Source organism: Saimiri boliviensis, chromosome 21, assembly GCF_048565385.1.
Source record: "Saimiri boliviensis isolate mSaiBol1 chromosome 21, mSaiBol1.pri, whole genome shotgun sequence".
NCBI classification, from domain to species: Eukaryota; Metazoa; Chordata; class Mammalia; order Primates; family Cebidae; genus Saimiri; species Saimiri boliviensis.
Window position 1 is genome coordinate 31,078,790 of NC_133469.1, and position 19,567 is coordinate 31,098,356.

Sequence of the window (19,567 nt, forward strand, 5' to 3'; positions counted from 1 at the left end):
CAACCTCCGCCTCCTGGGTTCAGGCAATTCTCCTGCCTCAGCCTCCTGAGTAGCTGGGATTACAGGCACGCGCCACCATGCCCAGCTGATTTTTTGTATTTTTAGTAGAGACGGGGTTTCACCATGTCGACCGGGATGGTCTCGAACTCTCGACCTCGTGATCCACCCGCCTCGGCCTCCCAAAGTGCTGGGATTACAGGCTTGAGCCACCGTGCCCGGCCCGATATCAACATTTTTTGCACTCACAGAATTGCATTAAGAGCATCACTTTGGTAAAGATGAAAATTACTAAGATTATTGTCTTCTAATGTCAATCATCATAAAATGAAAATCAAATTAGCACTGATACTTATATTTTGCCAAAACATGCCTACAGAAAACTGGTTTTTGTTTTTAGAAGACTATAGATAATATAGTGTGAATATACAAGAAACATGATACTTTCCAAGCATCATATTTGTATCATGCCATGTCTCCACTTTCTGTTCTTAGAAAATAACAATCCACCCAGCTGCTGAAGAGAAACCAAAATAAAAGTTCTACCAAGTTTCAGTTCAAACATCAGGCTTCCCTCTAACAGTTTTTAAAAACAGAAATAATTCAAAGGAAGAAAGGTTGTAACCATGAAATTTAATGAAAAAAATATTGCTTCTGCTTTCAGGAAAAAAAGTAGTTAAAAAAACAGCACACAAAACAAGAACCATAGAGTAAAAATAAAGAGCTTTCAATTATACTTTTATTATTTTTAATAATACTTAAAATTCATTGTCAAATATTCTATATAGCAGACTTGATTTCACATACATTTACAATACAATTATGTGGTATGAACTTTGTCTTCTTTCATGGTTCCTCAGCACTCACAGGGATTTCTTGGGTCGTAGATAGGTGATAGGGACAGGAAGAGGCTTGGGGTTTCTGTTTGCGGTTTTTTGCTTTGTGGCTTTTCTCTTTTTTTTTGGTCTGTGGTTTTGGAGTTTTTGTTTTTCTTGGTTTTGTATTAGGTTTGTCTGCTTTTTGTTTTGTGGTTTACTGGAATTAACTAGCAGAAGAAGATAACAAATATCAAATCCCTACCACAAGCAAGGTATTGTTCTAAGTATCTCCTACATCCTCTTTTATTTAATATTTCTTTGGAATGGATATTACTGTCCAATTATATATATGAGAACCATAAATGCATAAGAACTGTTGGCTGGGTGCATACCATAAGGCCTGTTGGCTGGACGCAGTAACTCATGCCTGTAATCCCAGCACTTTGGGAGGCGGAGGCAGGTGGATCATTTGAGGTCAGGAGTTCGAAACCAGCCTGGCCAACATGGTAAAATACTATCTCTACTAAAAATACAAAATTAGCCAGGTGTGGTGGTACATGCTTTTAATCCCAGCTACTTTGGAGAGTGAGGCAGAAGGATCGCTTGAACCCAGGAGGCAGAGGCAAAACACAGACATGTGAACCTAGATCTGCATCAAAGTCTATACTTATTCTTTGAAAGACCATTTTTCCTCATTAATTTTGAGGGTAAGATTTAAAACACAATTGAAATAGACAACCACTCAATGACAAAGTTAAAATACACATCAAAAAAATCACTTGTATTTATAGCAATGAATAGGAAATGAAATTTTAAAAATAGTCCTGGGCTGGGCGTGGTGGCTCAAGCCTGTAATCCTAGCACTTTGGGAGGCCAAGGTGGGTAGATTACGAGGTCAAGAGATCAAGACCATCCTGGTCAACATGGTGAAACCCCGTCTCTACTAAAAATACAAAAATTAGCTGGGCATGGCAGCACTTGCCTGTAATCCCAGCTACTCGGAAGGCTGAGGCAGGAGAATTGCCTGAACCCAGGAGGCGGAGTTTGTGGTGAGCCGAGATCGCGCCATTGCACTCCAGCCTGGGTAACAAGAGCGAAACTCCGTCTCAAAAAAAAAAAAAAAAAAAAAAAAAAAAAAAAATTCCTATGTACAATAGTATATAATAGAATAAAATACTTGGAAAACAAATGTTAGAAGAACTGCAAGACCCGTACACTGAAAACTACAAAACATCACTGAAAGAATAGATAAGGCAGGCACAGTGGCTCTCGCCTGTAATCGCAACACTTTAGTAGGCCAAGGCAGGTGGATCACATGAGACCAGGAGTTCGAGACCAGCCTGGCCAACATGGTGAAATACAAAAATTAGCCGGGCATGGTGTTACATATCTGCAATCCCAACTACTCCAGAGGCTGAGGTACGAAAACCACTTGAACTGGAGAGGCAGAGGTTGCAATGAGCCAAAATTGTGCCACTGCATTCCAGCCTGGGTGACGGAGCATGACTATATCTCAAAAAAAAAAAAAAAAAAAAAGAGATAAAACATGCCATTTGGAAACATAAGGTACCCAGAATAGCCAGTCTTGAAAAGAACAAAGTTAAGGGACTTACAATTAATTTCGATGCCTATTACCAAGCTACAGCAATAAAACAGTGTACTATTGGCATAAAGACAGAAAAAAATACAGATCAACAGAACAGAACTGAGAGTCCAGAAATAAAACCTTATATATGTTCAACTCATTCTCAAAAAAGATGTGAAGACCATCAGTAAGGGAAAGGACAGTCTTTTCATTATATAGTGCTGGGAGAACTTTTTGTATCCATAAAAAAAAGAATGAATTTGGACCAGTACCCCACACTATACACAAAAATTAAATCAAAATGGATCAACACTGTGCCCCGGAAGTGATCGCCTGACTGGCCGGGCTGGTTGGGTTAGAGTGCCAGGAACAGCCTAAAGATTACACTGTAAGAAAAGAAAACAGAAGCCATGTTTCGAAGACCTGTATTACAGGTACTTCATCAGTTTGTAAGACATGCATCCGACGCAGCTGCCAGTTTGGTTCTTGAAAGATCCCTGAATCGTGTGCAGTTACTTGGGCGAGTGGGTCAGGACCCTGTCTTGAGACAGGCAGAAGGAAAAAATCCAGTCACAATATTTTCTCTAGCAACAAATGAGATGTGGCGATCAGGGGAAAGTGAAGCTTACCAAATGGGCGATGTCAGTCAAAAGACAACGTGGCACAGAATATCAGTATTCCGGCCAGGCCTCAGAGATGTGGCATATCAGTATGTGAGAAAGGGGTCTCGAATTTATGTGGAAGGGAAAATAGACTATGGTGAATACATGGATAAAAATAATGTGAGGCGACAAGCAACAACAGTCATAGCTGATAATATTATATTTCTGAGTGACCAGACAAAAGAGAAGGAGTAGAATGGATGACTCTTCTTTGGCCATCATTTGGTACAGTCTCATTTCCAAATCATGTATAATCCTTATAGTTCCCAAGGACAAGAATTAAAATACCCTTTTACATTAAAAAAAAAAAAAAAAAAAAATGGATCAACAACCTAAATATAAGGGCTAAAAGCATACAACTCTTAGAAGAAAACATAGGGGTAAATCTCCATTAACTTAGATTTGGCAATGGCTTCTTAGACATAAAACCAAAATCATGAGCAACAAAAGAAAAAAACAGATAAGCTAGATTTCCTCAAAATTAAAAACTTTTTTGGCATCAAAGAACATTATCAAAAGAGTAGGCCAGGTGTGGTGGCACATACCTGTAGTCTTAAACAATTATTGTATGACCCAGACAGTCTGTTCTTTAGGGATATAACTAAGGGAAATGAAAACATACATCCACACTAAAATTTGTACACAAATGTTCATAGCAGCATTATTCATAGTAGCCAAAAATTGGGAAAAACTCACATGCCTATCAACAGAGAAACTGATAAACAAAATATAATATATCCATTCAAAAAATTACTCAGCGCCGGGCACGGTGGCTCAAGCCTGTAATCCCAGCACTTCGGGAGGCTGAGGCGGGTGGATCGCGAGGTCGAGAGATGGAGACCATCCTGGTCAACATAGTGAAACCCCGTCTCTACTAAAAATACAAAAAAACTAGCTAGGCGTGGTGGCGCGTGCCTCTAATCCCAGCTACTCAGGAGGCTGAGGCAGGAGAATTGCTGGAGCCCAGGAGGCAGAGGTTGCGGTGAGCCAAGATCGCGCCATTGCACTCCAGCCTGGGTAACAAGAGCGAAACTCCGTCTCAAAAAAAGAAAAAGAAAAAAAAAAAAAAAGGCCGGGCGCGGTGGCTCAAGCCTGTAATCCCAGCACTTTGGGAGGCCGAGGCGGGTGGATCACGAGATCAAGAAATCGAGACCATCCTGGTCAACATGATGAAACCCCGTCTCTACTAAAAATACTAAAAATTAGCTGGGCATGGTGGCGTGTGCCTGTAATCCTAGCTACTCAGGAGGCTGAGGCAGGAGAATTGCCTGAACCCAGGAGGCGGAGGTTGCGGTGAGCCGAGATCGCACCATTGCACTCCAGCCTGGGCAGCAAGAGCGAAACTCCGTCTCAAAAAAAAAAAAAAAAAAAAAAATTACTCAGCATTAAAAAAGAATGAAGTGCTGATCTATGCTACAGCATGGATAAAACTTGAAAACACTGTGCCAAGTGAAAAAAAAAATCATAAAAGACCATATGTAGTTAAGATTTCACTCTGTGAAAAGTCCAAAAGAGCTCCACATAGAGACAGAAAGTAAGCTAGATATTGCCAGGGACTAGGGGAAAAGGGACTAAGGCATGACAGCTAATGGGTATAAGATTTCTTGTGGACTGATGAAAATGGTCTGAAAGCAGATACCTGTGATGTTTGTGATTCTGTGAATATATTATAAACCACAAAATTCTACACTCAAGGGGTTGATTTCACGGTAGGTGAATTTATCTCATTTATCTTTATCTCAATAAAGCTCTTTTTTTTTTTTTTTTTGAGACGGAGTTTCACCTTCTTAGACAGGCTGGAGTGCAACGGCGCGATCTCGGCTCACTGCAACCTCTGCCTCCTGGGTTCAGGCAATTCTTCTGCTTCAACCTCCCGAGTAGCTGGGATTACAGGCACGGGCCACCATGCCCAGCTAACGTTTTGTATTTTTATTAGAGATGGGGTTTCACCATGTTGACCAGGATGGTCTCGATCTCTTGACCTCGTGATCCACCCGCCTCGGCCTCCCAAAGTGCTAGGATTACAGGCTTGAGCCACCGCACCCGGCGTTCAATAAAGCTTTTTAAAGACACTTTTTAAAAAAGACACATCTGAAAAAAAAAAAAAAAAGACACATCTGTATAACCTACAAAAATAACACACTGAGAGAATAAAACTGCCTAATTTTTCCATTTTTCTTCTTCAGTGCAATCTCAAGTCCAAAAGTCTTGCCTTCCTATATATGCATATTTTGTCCAGTGAAACAACGAACTCTATTAATTTTTTTATTAGAAAAAAAATAATAAAAGCCAGGTGTGGTGGCTCACAGTTGTGCTTCCAGCTACTCAGAAAGCTGAGGCAGAAGGATCCCTTGAGGCCAAGACTGGAGGTTCAGGACCAGCTGGGACAACATAGCAAGATCCTGCCTTTAAAAATATTTTTGGTCAGGTGTGGTGGCTACCAGCACTTTGGGAGGCCGAGGCAGGCAGATCATTTGGAGGTCAGGAGTTCAAAACCAGCCTGGCCAACATGGTGAAACCCCATCTCTACTAAAAACACAAAAATTAGCCAGGCATGGTGATGGGGACTTGTAATCCCAGCTACTTGGGAGGCTGAGGCAGGAAAATTGCTTGAGCCCAGGAGGCAGAGGTTGCAGTGAACCAAAACTAAGCCATTGCACTGTGGCCTGGGTGACGGAGCAAGACTCCATCTCAGAGAAGAAGAAGAAAAAAAAAAAAAAAAAATATATATATATATATATATATATATATATATATATATATTTAAAATAGGTAAAACCTACTGAAATGAAACCAACAAAATAAAATCCAATTTAATGTAAAAAATAGCCCCTGAAATATTAATTTCAAACAATTCTATTTTACCATTGACTCTGAACAAAATATAAACCTCAATTTCCAAATATCACAAAGATTGGCTAGGAACAGTAGCTCACATCCGTAATTCCAGCACTTTGGGAAGACGAGGCAGGTGGATCACTTAAGGCCAGGAGTTCCAGAGCAGCCTGGCCAACACAGGGAAACCCTGTCTCTACTTAAAAAATACAAAAAATTAGCTAGTTGTAGTAGTAGCACACGCCTGTAATCCCAGCTACTTGGGAGGCCGAGGCCTGAGAATCGCTGGAACCTGGGAAGTGGAGGTTGCAGTGAGCCGAGATCGCGCCACTGCACTCCAGTCTGGGCAACAGAGTGAGACTGTCTCAAACAAATAAAAAAAAATAAAGCTTTACAGTGATTCACACCTGTAATCCCAGCACTTTGGGAGGCCAAAGTGTGCAGATATTTGAAGTCAAGGAGTTTGGGACCAGCCTGGGCAACATAGCGAAAGCTCCTCTCTGCTAAAAATACATAAATTAGCTGGGTGTGGTGGCACACACTTGTAATGCCAGCTACACTGAAGGCTGAGGCAGGAGAATCTCTTGAATTCAGGAGGTGGAGGTTGCAGTGAGCAGAGACTGTGCTACTTGCACTCCAGCCTGGACAACACAGTCCGTCTCAAACAAAATTTTTTAATTAAAAATTAAAAACAGGCCGGGCGCGGTGGCTCAAGCCTGTAATCCCAGCACTTTGGGACGCCGAGGCGGGTGGATCACAAGGTCAGGAGATCGAGACCATCCTGGTCAACAAGGTGAAACCCCGTCTCTACTAAAAATACAAAAAGTTAGCTGGGCATGGTGATGCGTGCCTGTAATCCCAGCTACTTAGGAGGCTGAGGCAGAAGAATTGCCTGAGCCCAGGAGGCGGAGGTTGCGGTGAGCCGAGATCACGCCATTGCACTCCAGCCTGGGTAACGAGCGAAACTCCGTCTCAAAAAAAAAAAAAAAAAAAAAAAAAAAAAAATTAAAAACAAAATATCACAAAGACTACAAATACTCAGGTTTAAGCAAATTGCCAAGTTTCTTGAATAAACAGTAATTCATATTTGCTTTGTCAAATATGTAGATATTTACCTGCCCCAACAGAATGAAATCCTAAAAGCCTAGCGTTACCAAATGATGAAGAGAAAGAAACATGCATATTTTAATTCAGAATTTTGTTTTAGAATTAATTTTAACCTAGAGGGAGTATACACAGTTAATCATTTATTTATTTATTTGTTTATTTAAAAGACGGGTTCTCACTGTGTTGTCCAGGCTGGAATGCAGTGGCACAACCTTGGCTCACTGCAACCTGGACTTCAAGTGATTCTCCCACCTCAGCCTCCGGAGTAGCTAGGACTGCAAGTGCACACTACCACACCCAGCTAATTTTTGTATTGTGTGGGGACGTGTCTCACTACGTTTCCCACACTGGTCTCTAACTCCTTGGCTCACTACTGCCTCAAGCCCGTGGGCTCAAGCAATTCGCTTTCCAAAGTGCTGGGATTACAGAAGTGAGCCACCGCACCCAGCCTAGTGGATTGTGTATATAACCAACATATACTCTGCTTTTGCTTAGAACATACTGAAAACACCGGGCGCGGTGGCTCACGCCTGTAATCCCAGCACTTTGGGAGGCCGAGGCGGGTGGATCACGAGATCGAGACCATCCAGGTCAACATGGTGAAACCCCGTCTCTACTAAAAATACAAAAAATTAGCTGGGCATAGTGGCGCGGGCCTGTAATCCCAGCTACTCAGGAGGCTGAGGCAGGAGAATTGCCTGAACCCAGGAGGCGGAGGTTGCGGTGAGCCGAGATCGCGCCATTGCACTCCAGCCTGGGTAACAAGAGCAAAACTCCGTCTCAAAAAAAAAAAAAAAAAACAAACATACTGAAAACATGGCATTAAAAAAAAACAGTCACAAAAGTTAAGTTAGGAGCTGAGAAAAACCATATACTGTAACATAAATCCGACAGAGACACTAATCTCCCGAAGCTCCTGAAAATGTCTCAAGAACTCCTATTTTGCACTCTCCCTAGCAATTTATTCTACAGATACTTTCTGATCATCTACCGTGTGCCAGGCACCATGCCGGGTACCAGGATGCCACGGTGAGGTATGCCAACCTCGCCTGACCACAACGTCGGCGCTCCAGTTCAGAGTCTGCGTCCACGCTTCGGTGAGCCACAGTCCGTGGGCCTGGCGTTCGGTGTCAAGCCTGCGTTTTTATCAGGTGCTCCCAATGATTCCTACGCTCTAACGGGTTTGGGAGGCAGGGGTGAGGGGAAGCTCGAGAGCCTAGAGCCATCCCATCCCGTCCAGCGGGACCTCCCACCTCTCAAGTCCTTGGGGCTCAGCATCCTTCCCCCTAACTGGGGGCCCGAACACCAAACACGGTGATGAGCCACCGACAGACTTGCTCTCCTCCGGGGACGGAGAGCTCACTCCTCACAAACCCCACGCGGGAAAGAGCCATCCCGGCTGCGCCGACACCTGTCTCCCCGCGGGTGCCGCCTGCCGCTCCCACGGAGTCCGATCCCCAGGTTCCGCCCCAGGGGTCTGGGGTCAGGGGGAGGCGACCTGCGCGTTAGGCACCGACTGTATACCGCCCCCCTACCCCCCGATGCGCGCAGGCCAACACCCTCATACACCTACACACACCCTCACACACCCCCCGCGGAAACTGAGGCAGGCAGTCGCAGGACCAGGTCCCGCCGCCAGACGGCTCGCGGCTGGGATCGAACCCGGACCGCGAGACGCCTTCCGCCTTGCAGGCGGTCCTAAGCCGCTGAGGCCCGGCCCGGCTCCCACCGCCGGAGTTTCACAAAGAAAGTCTCCCGGCCCGAGCCCCTCACGGACTCACCGGCGCCGACGCCGGCGGCGACTCCGGCTCCCGTCTCCTTCGACTCCTTGCGGGGGTCGGCCCTGGGGTCGACTCGGGCGCCGACGGCGGCGACTGCTCCATCCCCACGGGGCCCGGGCCGCGTCCGCCTCGAGCTAACGGTCCCGCCAGCTAGGCGCGCGCGCCGGTTCCGCGCGCCATGTTCCCGCCGTGCTGCGCGCCGCCGCAGCGACCTCATTGCCCCCCCCTCCACCTCGCGCGCACCCCCGCGGGCCCACACACGCACCGCGCACGCGCGCGTTCGCCGCGCCCCCTCCCCGCGCGCCCTCTGGAGCGGGCCGCTGTTCCCACTGTCGCGCCCACCCCCGCCGGGCCCGTCCTACTCGGCGGGTGAGCGTGCAGTTCCCAGCTGCGCGCCGCCGCCTGCCTCTCTGCGGACCGCCCCCGCCCCTCCGCCCCTCCGCCCTTTCCCCACACTGCCCCTTTAGCTTCGCCCGCCACGCGGGGCCTGGAACGAGGGTGCGGGCCAGGAGGGACTTCTCCGCAAGAAGTGCAGAGCAAAGGACGCCACTGAGGGGGCGGGATCGCCATCGTGGAGGTGTGCCCGGGTGCGGAGACAGCCAGACTCGACGGAGAAGCTGATTTCAATTCCCACATCTCCACTATCCCGTGCGTGTTAGGGTCAGGACTTCCGGACCTGTTTCTCGTAAATCTAAGGACTCACTGTAGTAATCCAGAGAAACTCAAGCACCGGGCCTAGCACTTGGTAGGCAGTGATCAAGAGACAAGACCTCTTAAGTAGTTTTAATGGTTAAGGACCACAGTTCTCCAGAAAGAGAACTCTCAATTCAAGTCCCGCCTCCACCTCTTGAAAACAGAAACCTTAAACTAGTCACTCAGAGGAGCCAAAGATCCTTGATTTCTGCACGTGCAAAAGGGGAGTGTGGCAGTCAGCACTGCACAGGGTTGACTGAGCTTTCAGGAAGATGATGCCCGTACAGTCATGCCTCTCTTAACCACGGCATGGTTCTGAGAAGTGCCTCTTTAGCTGACTGTCTCATTGTGCGAACAGCAAAGTGCACTTACACAAACCTTGTATATCCTACTACACACCTAGATTGTATGGCATAGCCTATTGCTCCCAGCCTACACACCTGTACAGCCTGATACTTTAGTGAATGCTATAAGCAGTTGCAACACAATGGGTAAGTACTTGTGTACCTGAACATAGAGAAGGTACGGTAAGAATCTAGGATAAGGAAGTTTAAAATGCCTTATATTCCTGTACAGGGCACTTACCACTTACCTTACACTTACCATGAGTATAAGGTAAGTATAAGGGCACTTACCTTATACTCCTGTTTAGGGCACACCACTCCAATCTCTGCACAATGCTATAGTTTGAATGTGTCCCCCAAAGTTCATGTGTTGGAAAGTTAATCTCCAGTGCAACAGTGTTGAGAGGTGGGACCTTTAAGAGGTGATTAGGTCATGAAGGATCTGCCCTCATTAATAGAGTAAGGGTGTTATCTCAGCAGAGGGTTAATTCTCATGGGGGTGGATTCCTAATAAAAGGATGAGTTCAGCCCCCTTTCTCTCTTGATGTGATGCCTTCTACCATGGGATGACACAGCAAGAAGACCGTCACCAGAAGCGGGCCCCTCAACCTTCCCAGCCTCCAGAACTGTGAGAAATAAATGTGTTCTTTATAAATTACCCAGTATCAGATTTTGCATAGCAATATAAAAAAAAGACTAAGACACTCAGTCATCATCATATTGCCATCTCCCCTGACCGTTGAGTCCCTCTGGGACACTGGGCCCACTGGTAACATAGGATAAGCTCCCATCTCAAGATGCTTAATCACATCTGCAAAGTCCCTTTTGTCATGGAAAGAAACATATTCACAGATTCTGGGTATTAAGAGTAGGACACTTTGGAGGGGCCATTATTCAGCCTACCATAGAAGATACATGAGAGGGAGTTAATACAAAATGCTCTAGAAACAGAGAAGGGCCAGCTAACTCTGCACAAGTGAGAAAAATGTCCCAGAAAACCACAGCCTCCACATTAAATATTCAAATGAGCTAAAACCCATCTACTTGGCAATCTCAGCCTCATTCTTTAAATATGCAAACCACCTAAATTCCCATCAAACGCCCTACACCAGGCCAGCCAAGTCTCAGAATGCTTATACAACCTTCTATTGGAAATTGCCAACCACCACCCCCATTTCCTAAGTAAACAGCTGTGTGCCCTTGACCCTGCCCTGACTGAATCGCCAGTGGCATTTGAACCATGGCACTCAATTCATGCCATGGCCAGCGAGCTATGGAGTGCCCTAGCATCAACCAGGCGAAGTTATAAAAGCAGATTCAGTGGAACGTTAATTTTAGAGTCAAAAAGACCTGGGTTGGGTCCCAGCTCTGCTGTTTTTTAGCTGTGCGACATCAGAAGTTACTTTCCTCCTCTAACTTTGGGTCCCTCACCTGTGACATGACAGTGGAGGACCTCACTCACAGAATCACTGTGAGAACAAGAGCAGCCAAGGAGGTAAGTCTTTGCACAGGGCCTCCCTGGTCATTATTGGGTCAACATGACATAACTGACCACATGGCTCATCTCCACTTCCAAAACACAAACAGCTCTCAAAACAAAGTCATTGTAGCTCATTTGCAAGAAAAGGCTGATATGAACCAATATGCAACTACCTATAATCTTTCTCTATCCTTCTTACTGTGAATATTTGCTGTGGAAATATTGAAGTTTGGGTACGGGACTCCACTGGGGTGCTACACATATACATCATAGTAGACGTGCCTCATCGTCTTCCTAAAATTAGATAATTTCACAACTTATCTAGCCCAAAGGTTTCAGAGACTGTAGACATGTATCTTTATGAGGGCAAGGATGAGAATGTAAACTGGCCTGTTAGTATGCACCAAGGTACCTGCTGTTCTCATGAAGATGTTGGTAGACAGCCAGCCAGTCTCTAAAAACTCCACCCCCAACCTCACTATGCTCCTTTCCCTGGAACTTTCCACAGGCCCTTAAAATTTATATTCAGCTCTCACAGGCTGAGACCAGGATGACATCCTGGGAAACCTGCCTAGTGATAGCCAAGGTGTAGCTCCAGATGAAAGACACACAACTTTAAATATAAAAAAGGCATTCAGGGCTGGGCACGGTGGCTGACGCCTGTAATCCCAGCATTTTGGGAGGCCGAGGCGGGCAGATCACAAGGTCAGGAGTTTGAGACCAGCCTGGCCAACTGGTGAAACCCCGTCTCTACTAAAAATACAAAAAATTAGCCAAGCGTAGTGGCAGTCACCCGTAATCCCAGATACTCTGGAGGCTGAGGCAGGAGAATAGCTTGAACCTGGGAGGCGGCAGTTGCAGTAAGCCAAGATTGCGACATTGCACTCCAGTCTGAGCAACAGAGTGAGCCTCCATCCAAAAAAAAAAAAAAAAAAAAAAGCCATTCAGGCCAGGCGCATTGGCTCACACCTGTAATCCCAGCACTTTGGGAGGCTGAGGCAGGTGGATCACCTAAGGTCAGGAGTTCAAGACCAGCCTGGCCAACAAAGCAAAACCCTGTCTCTACTAAAAATACAAAAATTAGCACCTTCGGAGGCCAAGGCAGGTGAATCACCAGCTCAGGAGATTAAGACCATCCTGGCCAACCTGGTGAAACCCGGTCTCTACTAAAAAAAAATAGAAAAAATTAGCTGGGCGTGGTGACGCATGCCTGTAGTCCCAGTTACTTTGGAGGCTGAGGCAGGGGAATTGCTTGAACCTAAGCAGTGGGGGTTGCAGTGAGCCGAGATCATGCCACTGCACTCTAGCCAGGGTGAAAGAGTGAGACTCTGTCTCAAAAAAAAAAAAAAACAAAAAACAAAAACACACACACACACAAAAAAAACAAAAATTAGCCAGGCATGGTGGTGCCTACCTGTAATCCCAGCTATTCCGAAGGCTGAGGCACAATAATTGCTTGAACCTGGAAGACAGAGGTTGCAGTGAGCCGAGTTTGTGCCACTGTACTTCAGGCTGGGTGACAGACTGAGACTGTTTCAAATAAATAAATAACAAAGCCATTCAACTAAAGAACTGATTATCAAGCAGAAGCACAAAGCCCAGTTTCCATCAGGTTTTTAATTGTAAATCAGTGACAGCGAAAAAGCAATTATCCCATAATTAAAATAGAAACTATGAAAAAAAGACTTAAAGAAAAGAAAGATGACAGTGAAAGAAGGTCCATGTCTTTCATGTTCAAACTACGGGGTTCACAACACAGCAGCACACACAGCTGGGCGCTTTGTGGTCTCAGCACCCTCGGCTTCCCCTTCATGGGGCCGCTTTCGACTAGTAGAAGGCTGAAAATAAAGGAGAATGGAGAAATGTTCAATAGAAAATCACTGGCTTCATTAAGATTATCTAAGTTCCCCAATATGCTTCCAATACAGTGGGGGCATTTAATGTGACCTCTAGTATCAAAAATTACTGGTTGTCATCATTGACAACTGAGTCGCCACCACAGCCCCCAACTCAGACATGCTTATCTAATAGATATTTCTCTCCCTTATGGCTTCTGACCTCTTAATGATGTATACTGAAAGCAAGCAGCATAACCAAATTCCTCTCAATAACCTTCTAAATATCAAGTTTAAAAGGTATATAATACTTCTCAGTTGAGCCGGGCGCGGTGGCTCAAGCCTGTAATCCCAGCACTTTGGGAGGCCGAGGCGGGTGGATCACGAGGTCGAGAGATCGAGACCGTCCTGGTCAACATGGTGAAACCCCGTCTCTACTAAAAACACAAAAAATTAGCTGGGCGTGGTGGCGCGTGCCTGTAATCCCAGCTACTCAGGAGGCTGAGGCAGGAGAATTGCCTGAACCCAGGAGGCGGAGGTTGCGGTGAGCCGAGATCACGCCATTGTACTCCAGCCTGGGTAACGAGCGAAACTCCGTCTCCAAAAAAAAAAAAAAAAATACTTCTCAGTTGAAGCCCCAAGTCTTGCTCTTTTGCAGAAAGACAATCTTTGTGCCTTAGTTGTTTTCCCATATATAAACTTGGGAGGAAGGCAGGGTGAAGTGGCTCACGCCTGTAATCCCAGCACTTTGGGAGGCCAAAGTGTGCAGATCACTTGAGGTCAAAAGTTCAAGACCAGCCTGACCAACATGGCAAAACCCCATCTCACCTAAAAATACAAAAATTAGCTGGGCATGGTGGCAGACACCTGTAGTCCCAGCAATGAGGGAAACTGAGGCAGGAGAACTGCTTTAACCCAGGAGGCAGAGGTTGCAATGAACCAAGACCGTGCCATTGCACTCTGGCCTGGGTGACAGAGTAAGTCTGTCTCAAAAAAAAAAAAAAATTGGAGGGGAGGAAACGGTGGGAAAAAGGAGAGCTACCTACCATTCACACACACACACACACACACACACACACACACCACCAGGACTAGAATTAACTATGCTTACAAAGAACATTAAAGAATAAAATTATAATCAAGGAATCAACCACTGACTCAAATTTTAATTTTTCCAACAAATTTATATTTGAGCCTCTAATAGAGTATTTCAAAATTGCCTTGCAGGTGACCTGTTGGATGACAATCTGTAGCTGTCAGTATCTGTCTATTATGTGTTAGATATTAAACATATCCTGATTTTTAAATCTGAGGGTGCTGGAGTGGATCCAGTTAAAACAGTATGTACTACATTATAACTAAATGTTAAGCAATTGCTACTCAGGAAAATCTTCAAACTCATCATCTTTGCTTATCAGCTCTTTAAGCCCAGACTACATTTTGTGACCAACAGGAATACGAATACCTGGGCTAGAACCTGGGGTACAGCTGCAGATTCATTTTCCTCCGACAGTAGATGTTGAAATTTTCTCTTCATGTCTTCATCCTGTGAGGGAATTAGAAAGTTAAGTAGCTGTATCTGAAGGACAGAAAGCTCCTAGAATGACAGGGCTAGCGTGTCCTTGGAAAGAGGGAGGAAATATCCACTCCGTCTAAGAATCATCCCCTTGATGAAGCTCCCACAGTGAAGGCATCATTGTCCCCCTCTACCTTCCCAGAGGAGTCTAATTAGCAGTCAATGCTCCATCCATCCTGGCTGACTCAAATCCACATGCCTAAAAGCTCTCAGTGGGTCAATCACAGCCTCCAGCAGTCAACGGTTTCTGAATCAGTATCCCAGATCCTGAGAAAGAAGGCAATCAGGGGGCCAGAGACTGGGCTCGAATCCGTGCAGCTCCTCAAATCCTTCTGGGACCACTCTCCACCCCCTGCCCCTGCTATGAATGAGGCCAGTCACCCAGGCTGTCCTAACAACCAGCCCAGCACGCTAGGAAAATTCACCCAGCAGCTGCCATACAAACTGTCAGAAATACTTCAAGCCCACAATATCCCAGAGCTCAGGTCTAGTGAGAAAGGGAGACAATAAATAGAACAAAGCATTACAGGTGTTTCATGCTGCAGGGTTCAAGGATTTGCATTAGGAAACCCTGAGAGGTGGCTTGGTGCAGTTCTCCCATCTTCAACAAGGTGAAAGGAATAGCTATAACTAGGAATGTGGGCTTCGAGTGCTGGCCAGAAGCCCAGCTCAGCCACTCACAGGTGGCATGTGCAGAATACAGACCCAGAGTTATCTGATTCCAATGTCTCATGTACTTTTCCACCTAACTCCAGCCCCTCCTCCCACTGAGCCAAACATACCACAGTAAGCAATGGAGAGGACACAGTAAAGTCCTCCACCATTTGACAATTTGATGGATATAGAAATTTCACGACACTAGGTTGGGCATGGTGGCTCATGCCTATAATCCCAGAACTTCGGGAGGCCATGGTGGGAGAATTGCTTGAGGCCAGTAGTTTGAGACCAGCCTGGGCAACATAGTGGGACTTTGTCACTACAAAGAATTTAAAAATTAGGCCGGGTGTGGTGGCTCACACCTGTAATCCCAGCCCTTTGGGAGGCTGAGGCAGGTGGATCACCTCAGGACGGGAGTTCGAGACCAGCCTGAGCAACATGGTGAAACCCCATCTCTACTAAAAATACAAAATTAGCTGGGCTGGTGGCATGCGCCTGTAATCCCAGATACTTGGAAGGCTGAGGCAGAAAAATTGCTTGAACCTAGCGGGTGAAGGTTGCAGTGAGCTGAAACAGTGCCACTGCACTCCAGCCTGGGCGATAGAGACTCTGTCTCAAAAAAAAAAAAAAAAATTTAGTCAGACACGGTGGCATGTACCTGTAGATTCAGCTACTTGGGAGGCTAAGGCAGAATAGCTTGAGCCTGACAGTCATGGTAAAGTGATCATGCCACTGCACTTCAGCCTAGGTAAGAGAGCAAGACCCTGAGGAAGGAAGAAAAGAAGGAAGGAAAAGAGGGAGAGAGGGGAGGGAAGGGGAAGGGAGGGAGAGGAGGGGTAATTTATAAAGAAAAGAGGTTTAATTGACTCACAGTTAAACTGAAGTGACTCACAATTAATCGAAGGGAAGGGGGAAGGGGAGGGGGAGGGGGAGGGGAGAGGGAGAAAGGGAGGAGGGGAAGGAAGGTGGGGGAGGGGAGGGAAAGGGAGGGAGAAGCAAGGAAGAAAGGAAGGACCAGGCACAGTGGCTCACACCTGTAATTCCAGCATTTTGGGAGGCTGAGGCAGGGCAGATCACTTGAGGTTAAGCGTTCGAGACCAGCCCGGCCAACATGGTGAAACCCCATTTCTACTAAAAATACAAAAATTAGACAGGAGTGGTGGCACAGGCATCTCTTATTTTCCCCTATACCTGCTCGTGCCACAGCCTCGACCAGAAATGCCCGCCTTGTTTTCCCGCCCATTCACCTGACCCACCTTCCTCATTCAGTGAACAAGTATTTCCTAAACACCCTTAGGTGTCATGCACTCTAATAGGCACAGGGCCTCCATATCAGAAAGATTCAGCGTTTGAAAATGCTGACCTGCTTATCCCCCCTATTACTGCCAGGCCATTTAGCCCTAAGACACTCTACAGACTGTGTGAAGGTATGAGTACCCCAAGTCCCATGGGCAGTGGCCCTGCCTCTTCTATGTTTAGAAGCATACTCTGCACCTACCCCTATTACCACATGTATCAAACCCCTCTGTAATGTTTATTCCTTTTGTATGCACAGTGCCTGACAGTGCTTAACACACAAGTTCATTAACTGTGCTCTGAAGAAATGAATGAATGAACATACAAAACCACAATGGAATGCCCTTCACCTGGCAGCCCTTCAGAGTCGCCACAAGCCTAATCAAGCCTATATTTAAAACAAGTAATCAGGCCAGGTGCAGTGGCTCAGGCCTGTAATTCCAGCACTTTAGGAGGCCAAGGTAGGTGGACCACCTGAGGTCAGTCAGGGGTTTGAGACCAGTCTGGCCAACATGGTGAAACCCCATCTCTATTCTAAAAATACAAAAATTGGCTGGGCATGGTGGAAGGTGCCTGTAATCCCAACCACTTGGGAAGCTGCTGCAGGAGAATCACTTAAACCTGGAGGCAGAGGTTGCAGTAAGCCGAGATTTCGCTATTGCACTCCAGCCTGGGAGACAAACGCAAGACTTCATCTCAAAAAACGAAATAAATGAATAAATAAAAACATTGATGTCCTTCATGATGTCTACAATTATTCCAAAATATTCAATTAGCTAAACAGTGGCTCATGCCTATTATCCAAGCACTTTGTGAGGCTGAGACAGGAGATCTCTTAAGGCCAAGAGGTCTAGGCTGCAAGTGAGCTGTAATTGCACCACTGCACTCAAGTTTAGGCAACAGAGGAAGACCTCGTCACCAACAATAAATAAAATAAAAAGTTAAGTATAATATCCCTTGAAAGCAAACAGAAGAAATCCTCTATTTCAGGCAGTAAACATGAGGCAGACAGTAAATATAAGGGACACTCCCAAAACTGGGCACTCTGTGAATGACAAAACAGAGACCAGAATCTACATTTCCAATATTCTGTCCAGCACCAAACCCACAAAACCGTTTGGTTGCTTCAAAAACACTGAATTTTCCCAAAATAAAACCTCAACTATCACTAACATGTTTTAGATGGTTAGTCTTCATCCTTTTCTTCAACGTTCCTTCCTCCTTTTGCTACAAAAACAAAAGGTGGAGAAAAGAGTATTCCAGGGAGACCCTGCAACAGAGTTGAACTTCACCTTCTCCTTGGTTGTTAGTAAGTTTTCTTTGATTGGCCGGGCAAGGTGGCTCAAGCCTGTAATCCCAGCACTTTGGGAGGCCAAGGTGGGTGGATCACGAGGTCAAGAGATCGAGACCGTCCTGGTCAACATGGTGAAACCCTGTCTCTACTAAAAATACAAAAAATTAGCTGGGCGTGGTGGCGCGTGCCTGTAATCCCAGCTACTCAGGAGGCTGAGGCAGGAGAATTGCCTGAACCCAGGAGGCGGAGGTTGCGGTGAGCCGAGATCGCACCGTTGCACTCCAGCCTGGGTAACAAGAGCGAAACTCCATCTCAAAAGAAAAAAAAAATTAGTTTTCTTTGAGACAAAGAAGTACAAAAAAAAAAAAAAAAAAAAAAAGGTTATGCTTGCTCATACATTTCAGGCAGATGCAAACCTTGTTCCCAGGCTCAACTGGCCAATTCTTTTTTTTTTTTTTTTTTTTGTTAGAGACGAACACAGCTCCTGTACCTCTACATTTGGACCCAAGAGTTTCCCTATTAGGACACATGAAAAGAGCCAAAAGGCGTGTTTGTCTTTTTCATCAGAATTAAATACCCACATGCAAAGGCACCCTTTGTTTCCAAACTCCTTTCCTCCAGGGTCCTGCTGTTTCAAATCTGTGTGGTCTATTAAATGGTAAATCATCTGACAGATTTCTTCTGGGAACACTGCAGTTTCCAGGGCGACATCCAAAACACATATATCCTTTTTTTTGGGGGGGGGGGGATTTTTTGTTCTCAACCTGAGCTAGCCTGAGCAAAACTGTCAGGTGTAGAGGATTGGAACAGAGAATGGGGAGTCTTCCCAGAGTCCCAGAATTACAGGGCTGAGGCTGGATTGCCCAAGGAGTGCCTGAACCAGTAATCCCCAGAGAAAAAGCACATAGCTCAAGTAACAGCCTCTAGTTCAAGCTACCTGGTTCGGTCCCCCAACTGCACAGAAAACAGACTGATACGGTTTGGCTTTGTGTCCCCACCCAAATCTCATCTCAAACTGTAATAATCCCCAAGTGTTGAGAGAGGGACCTGGTGGGAAGTGACTGCTTCATGGGGGCGGTTTCCCCCAGGCTGTTCTCCTGGTAGTGAGTTCTCACGAGATCTGACTGTTTTATAACAGGCTCTTTTCCCCCTTTGCTTCCTTCACATGTTCTCTCACCTGCTGCCATTAAGAAATGCCTTCCTAGCCGGGCGCAGTGGCTCAAGCCTGTAATCCCAGCACTTTGGGAGGCTGAGGCGGGTGGATCACGAGGTCAAGAGATCGAGACCATCCTGGTCAACATGGTGAAACCCCGTCTCTACTAAAAATACAAAAAAAAATTAGCTGGGCATGGTGGCACGTGCCTGTAATCCCAGCTACTTAGGAGGCTGAGGCAGGAGAATTGCCTGAACCCAGGAGGCGGAGGTTGCGGTGAGCCGAGATCGTGCCATTGCACTCCAGCCTGGGTAACGAGAGCGAAACTCCGTCTAAAAAAAAAAAAAAAAAAAAAAAAAAAAAGAAATGCCTTCTTCCCCTTCCACCACGATTGTTAAGTTTCCTGAGCCTTCCCCAGCCATGTGAAACTGTGAGTCAATTAAACCTCTTTTCT

At 45.9% G+C, this 19,567-nt stretch overlaps 3 protein-coding genes across 8 annotated transcripts in view; 1 reads left to right on the plus strand and 2 right to left on the minus strand.

The window, feature by feature from the left end:
• Nucleotides 1–9,014, minus strand: part of TTC28 (tetratricopeptide repeat domain 28) — a 692,319-nt gene extending 683,305 nt beyond the window's left edge. For both annotated transcript variants that reach the window (XM_074390786.1, XM_003938479.4), the window contains exon 1: nucleotides 8,786–9,014. In XM_074390786.1, coding sequence (XP_074246887.1) covers nucleotides 8,786–8,887 — 102 coding nt within the window. In that variant the 5' untranslated portion in view covers nucleotides 8,888–9,014. The remainder of the gene's footprint in view (nucleotides 1–8,785) is intronic.
• On the plus strand, nucleotides 2,719–3,382 carry LOC141582661 (single-stranded DNA-binding protein, mitochondrial). The gene has a single exon (XM_074391369.1). It carries the CDS (start codon nucleotides 2,811–2,813, stop codon nucleotides 3,255–3,257), a length of 447 nt encoding a protein of 148 aa, XP_074247470.1. The 5' UTR covers nucleotides 2,719–2,810; the 3' UTR covers nucleotides 3,258–3,382.
• A 3,885-nt stretch (nucleotides 9,015–12,899) lies between the features above and the next one.
• Nucleotides 12,900–19,567, minus strand: part of CHEK2 (checkpoint kinase 2) — a 54,073-nt gene continuing 47,405 nt past the window's right edge. For all 5 annotated transcript variants that reach the window (XM_074391311.1, XM_039462337.2, XM_039462338.2 and 2 more), the window contains 2 exons: nucleotides 14,603–14,683; nucleotides 12,900–13,140 (listed from right to left, as the gene is read on the minus strand). In XM_074391311.1, the coding sequence (XP_074247412.1) occupies nucleotides 13,051–13,140; nucleotides 14,603–14,683 (171 nt within the window). In that variant the 3' untranslated portion in view covers nucleotides 12,900–13,050. The remainder of the gene's footprint in view (nucleotides 13,141–14,602; nucleotides 14,684–19,567) is intronic.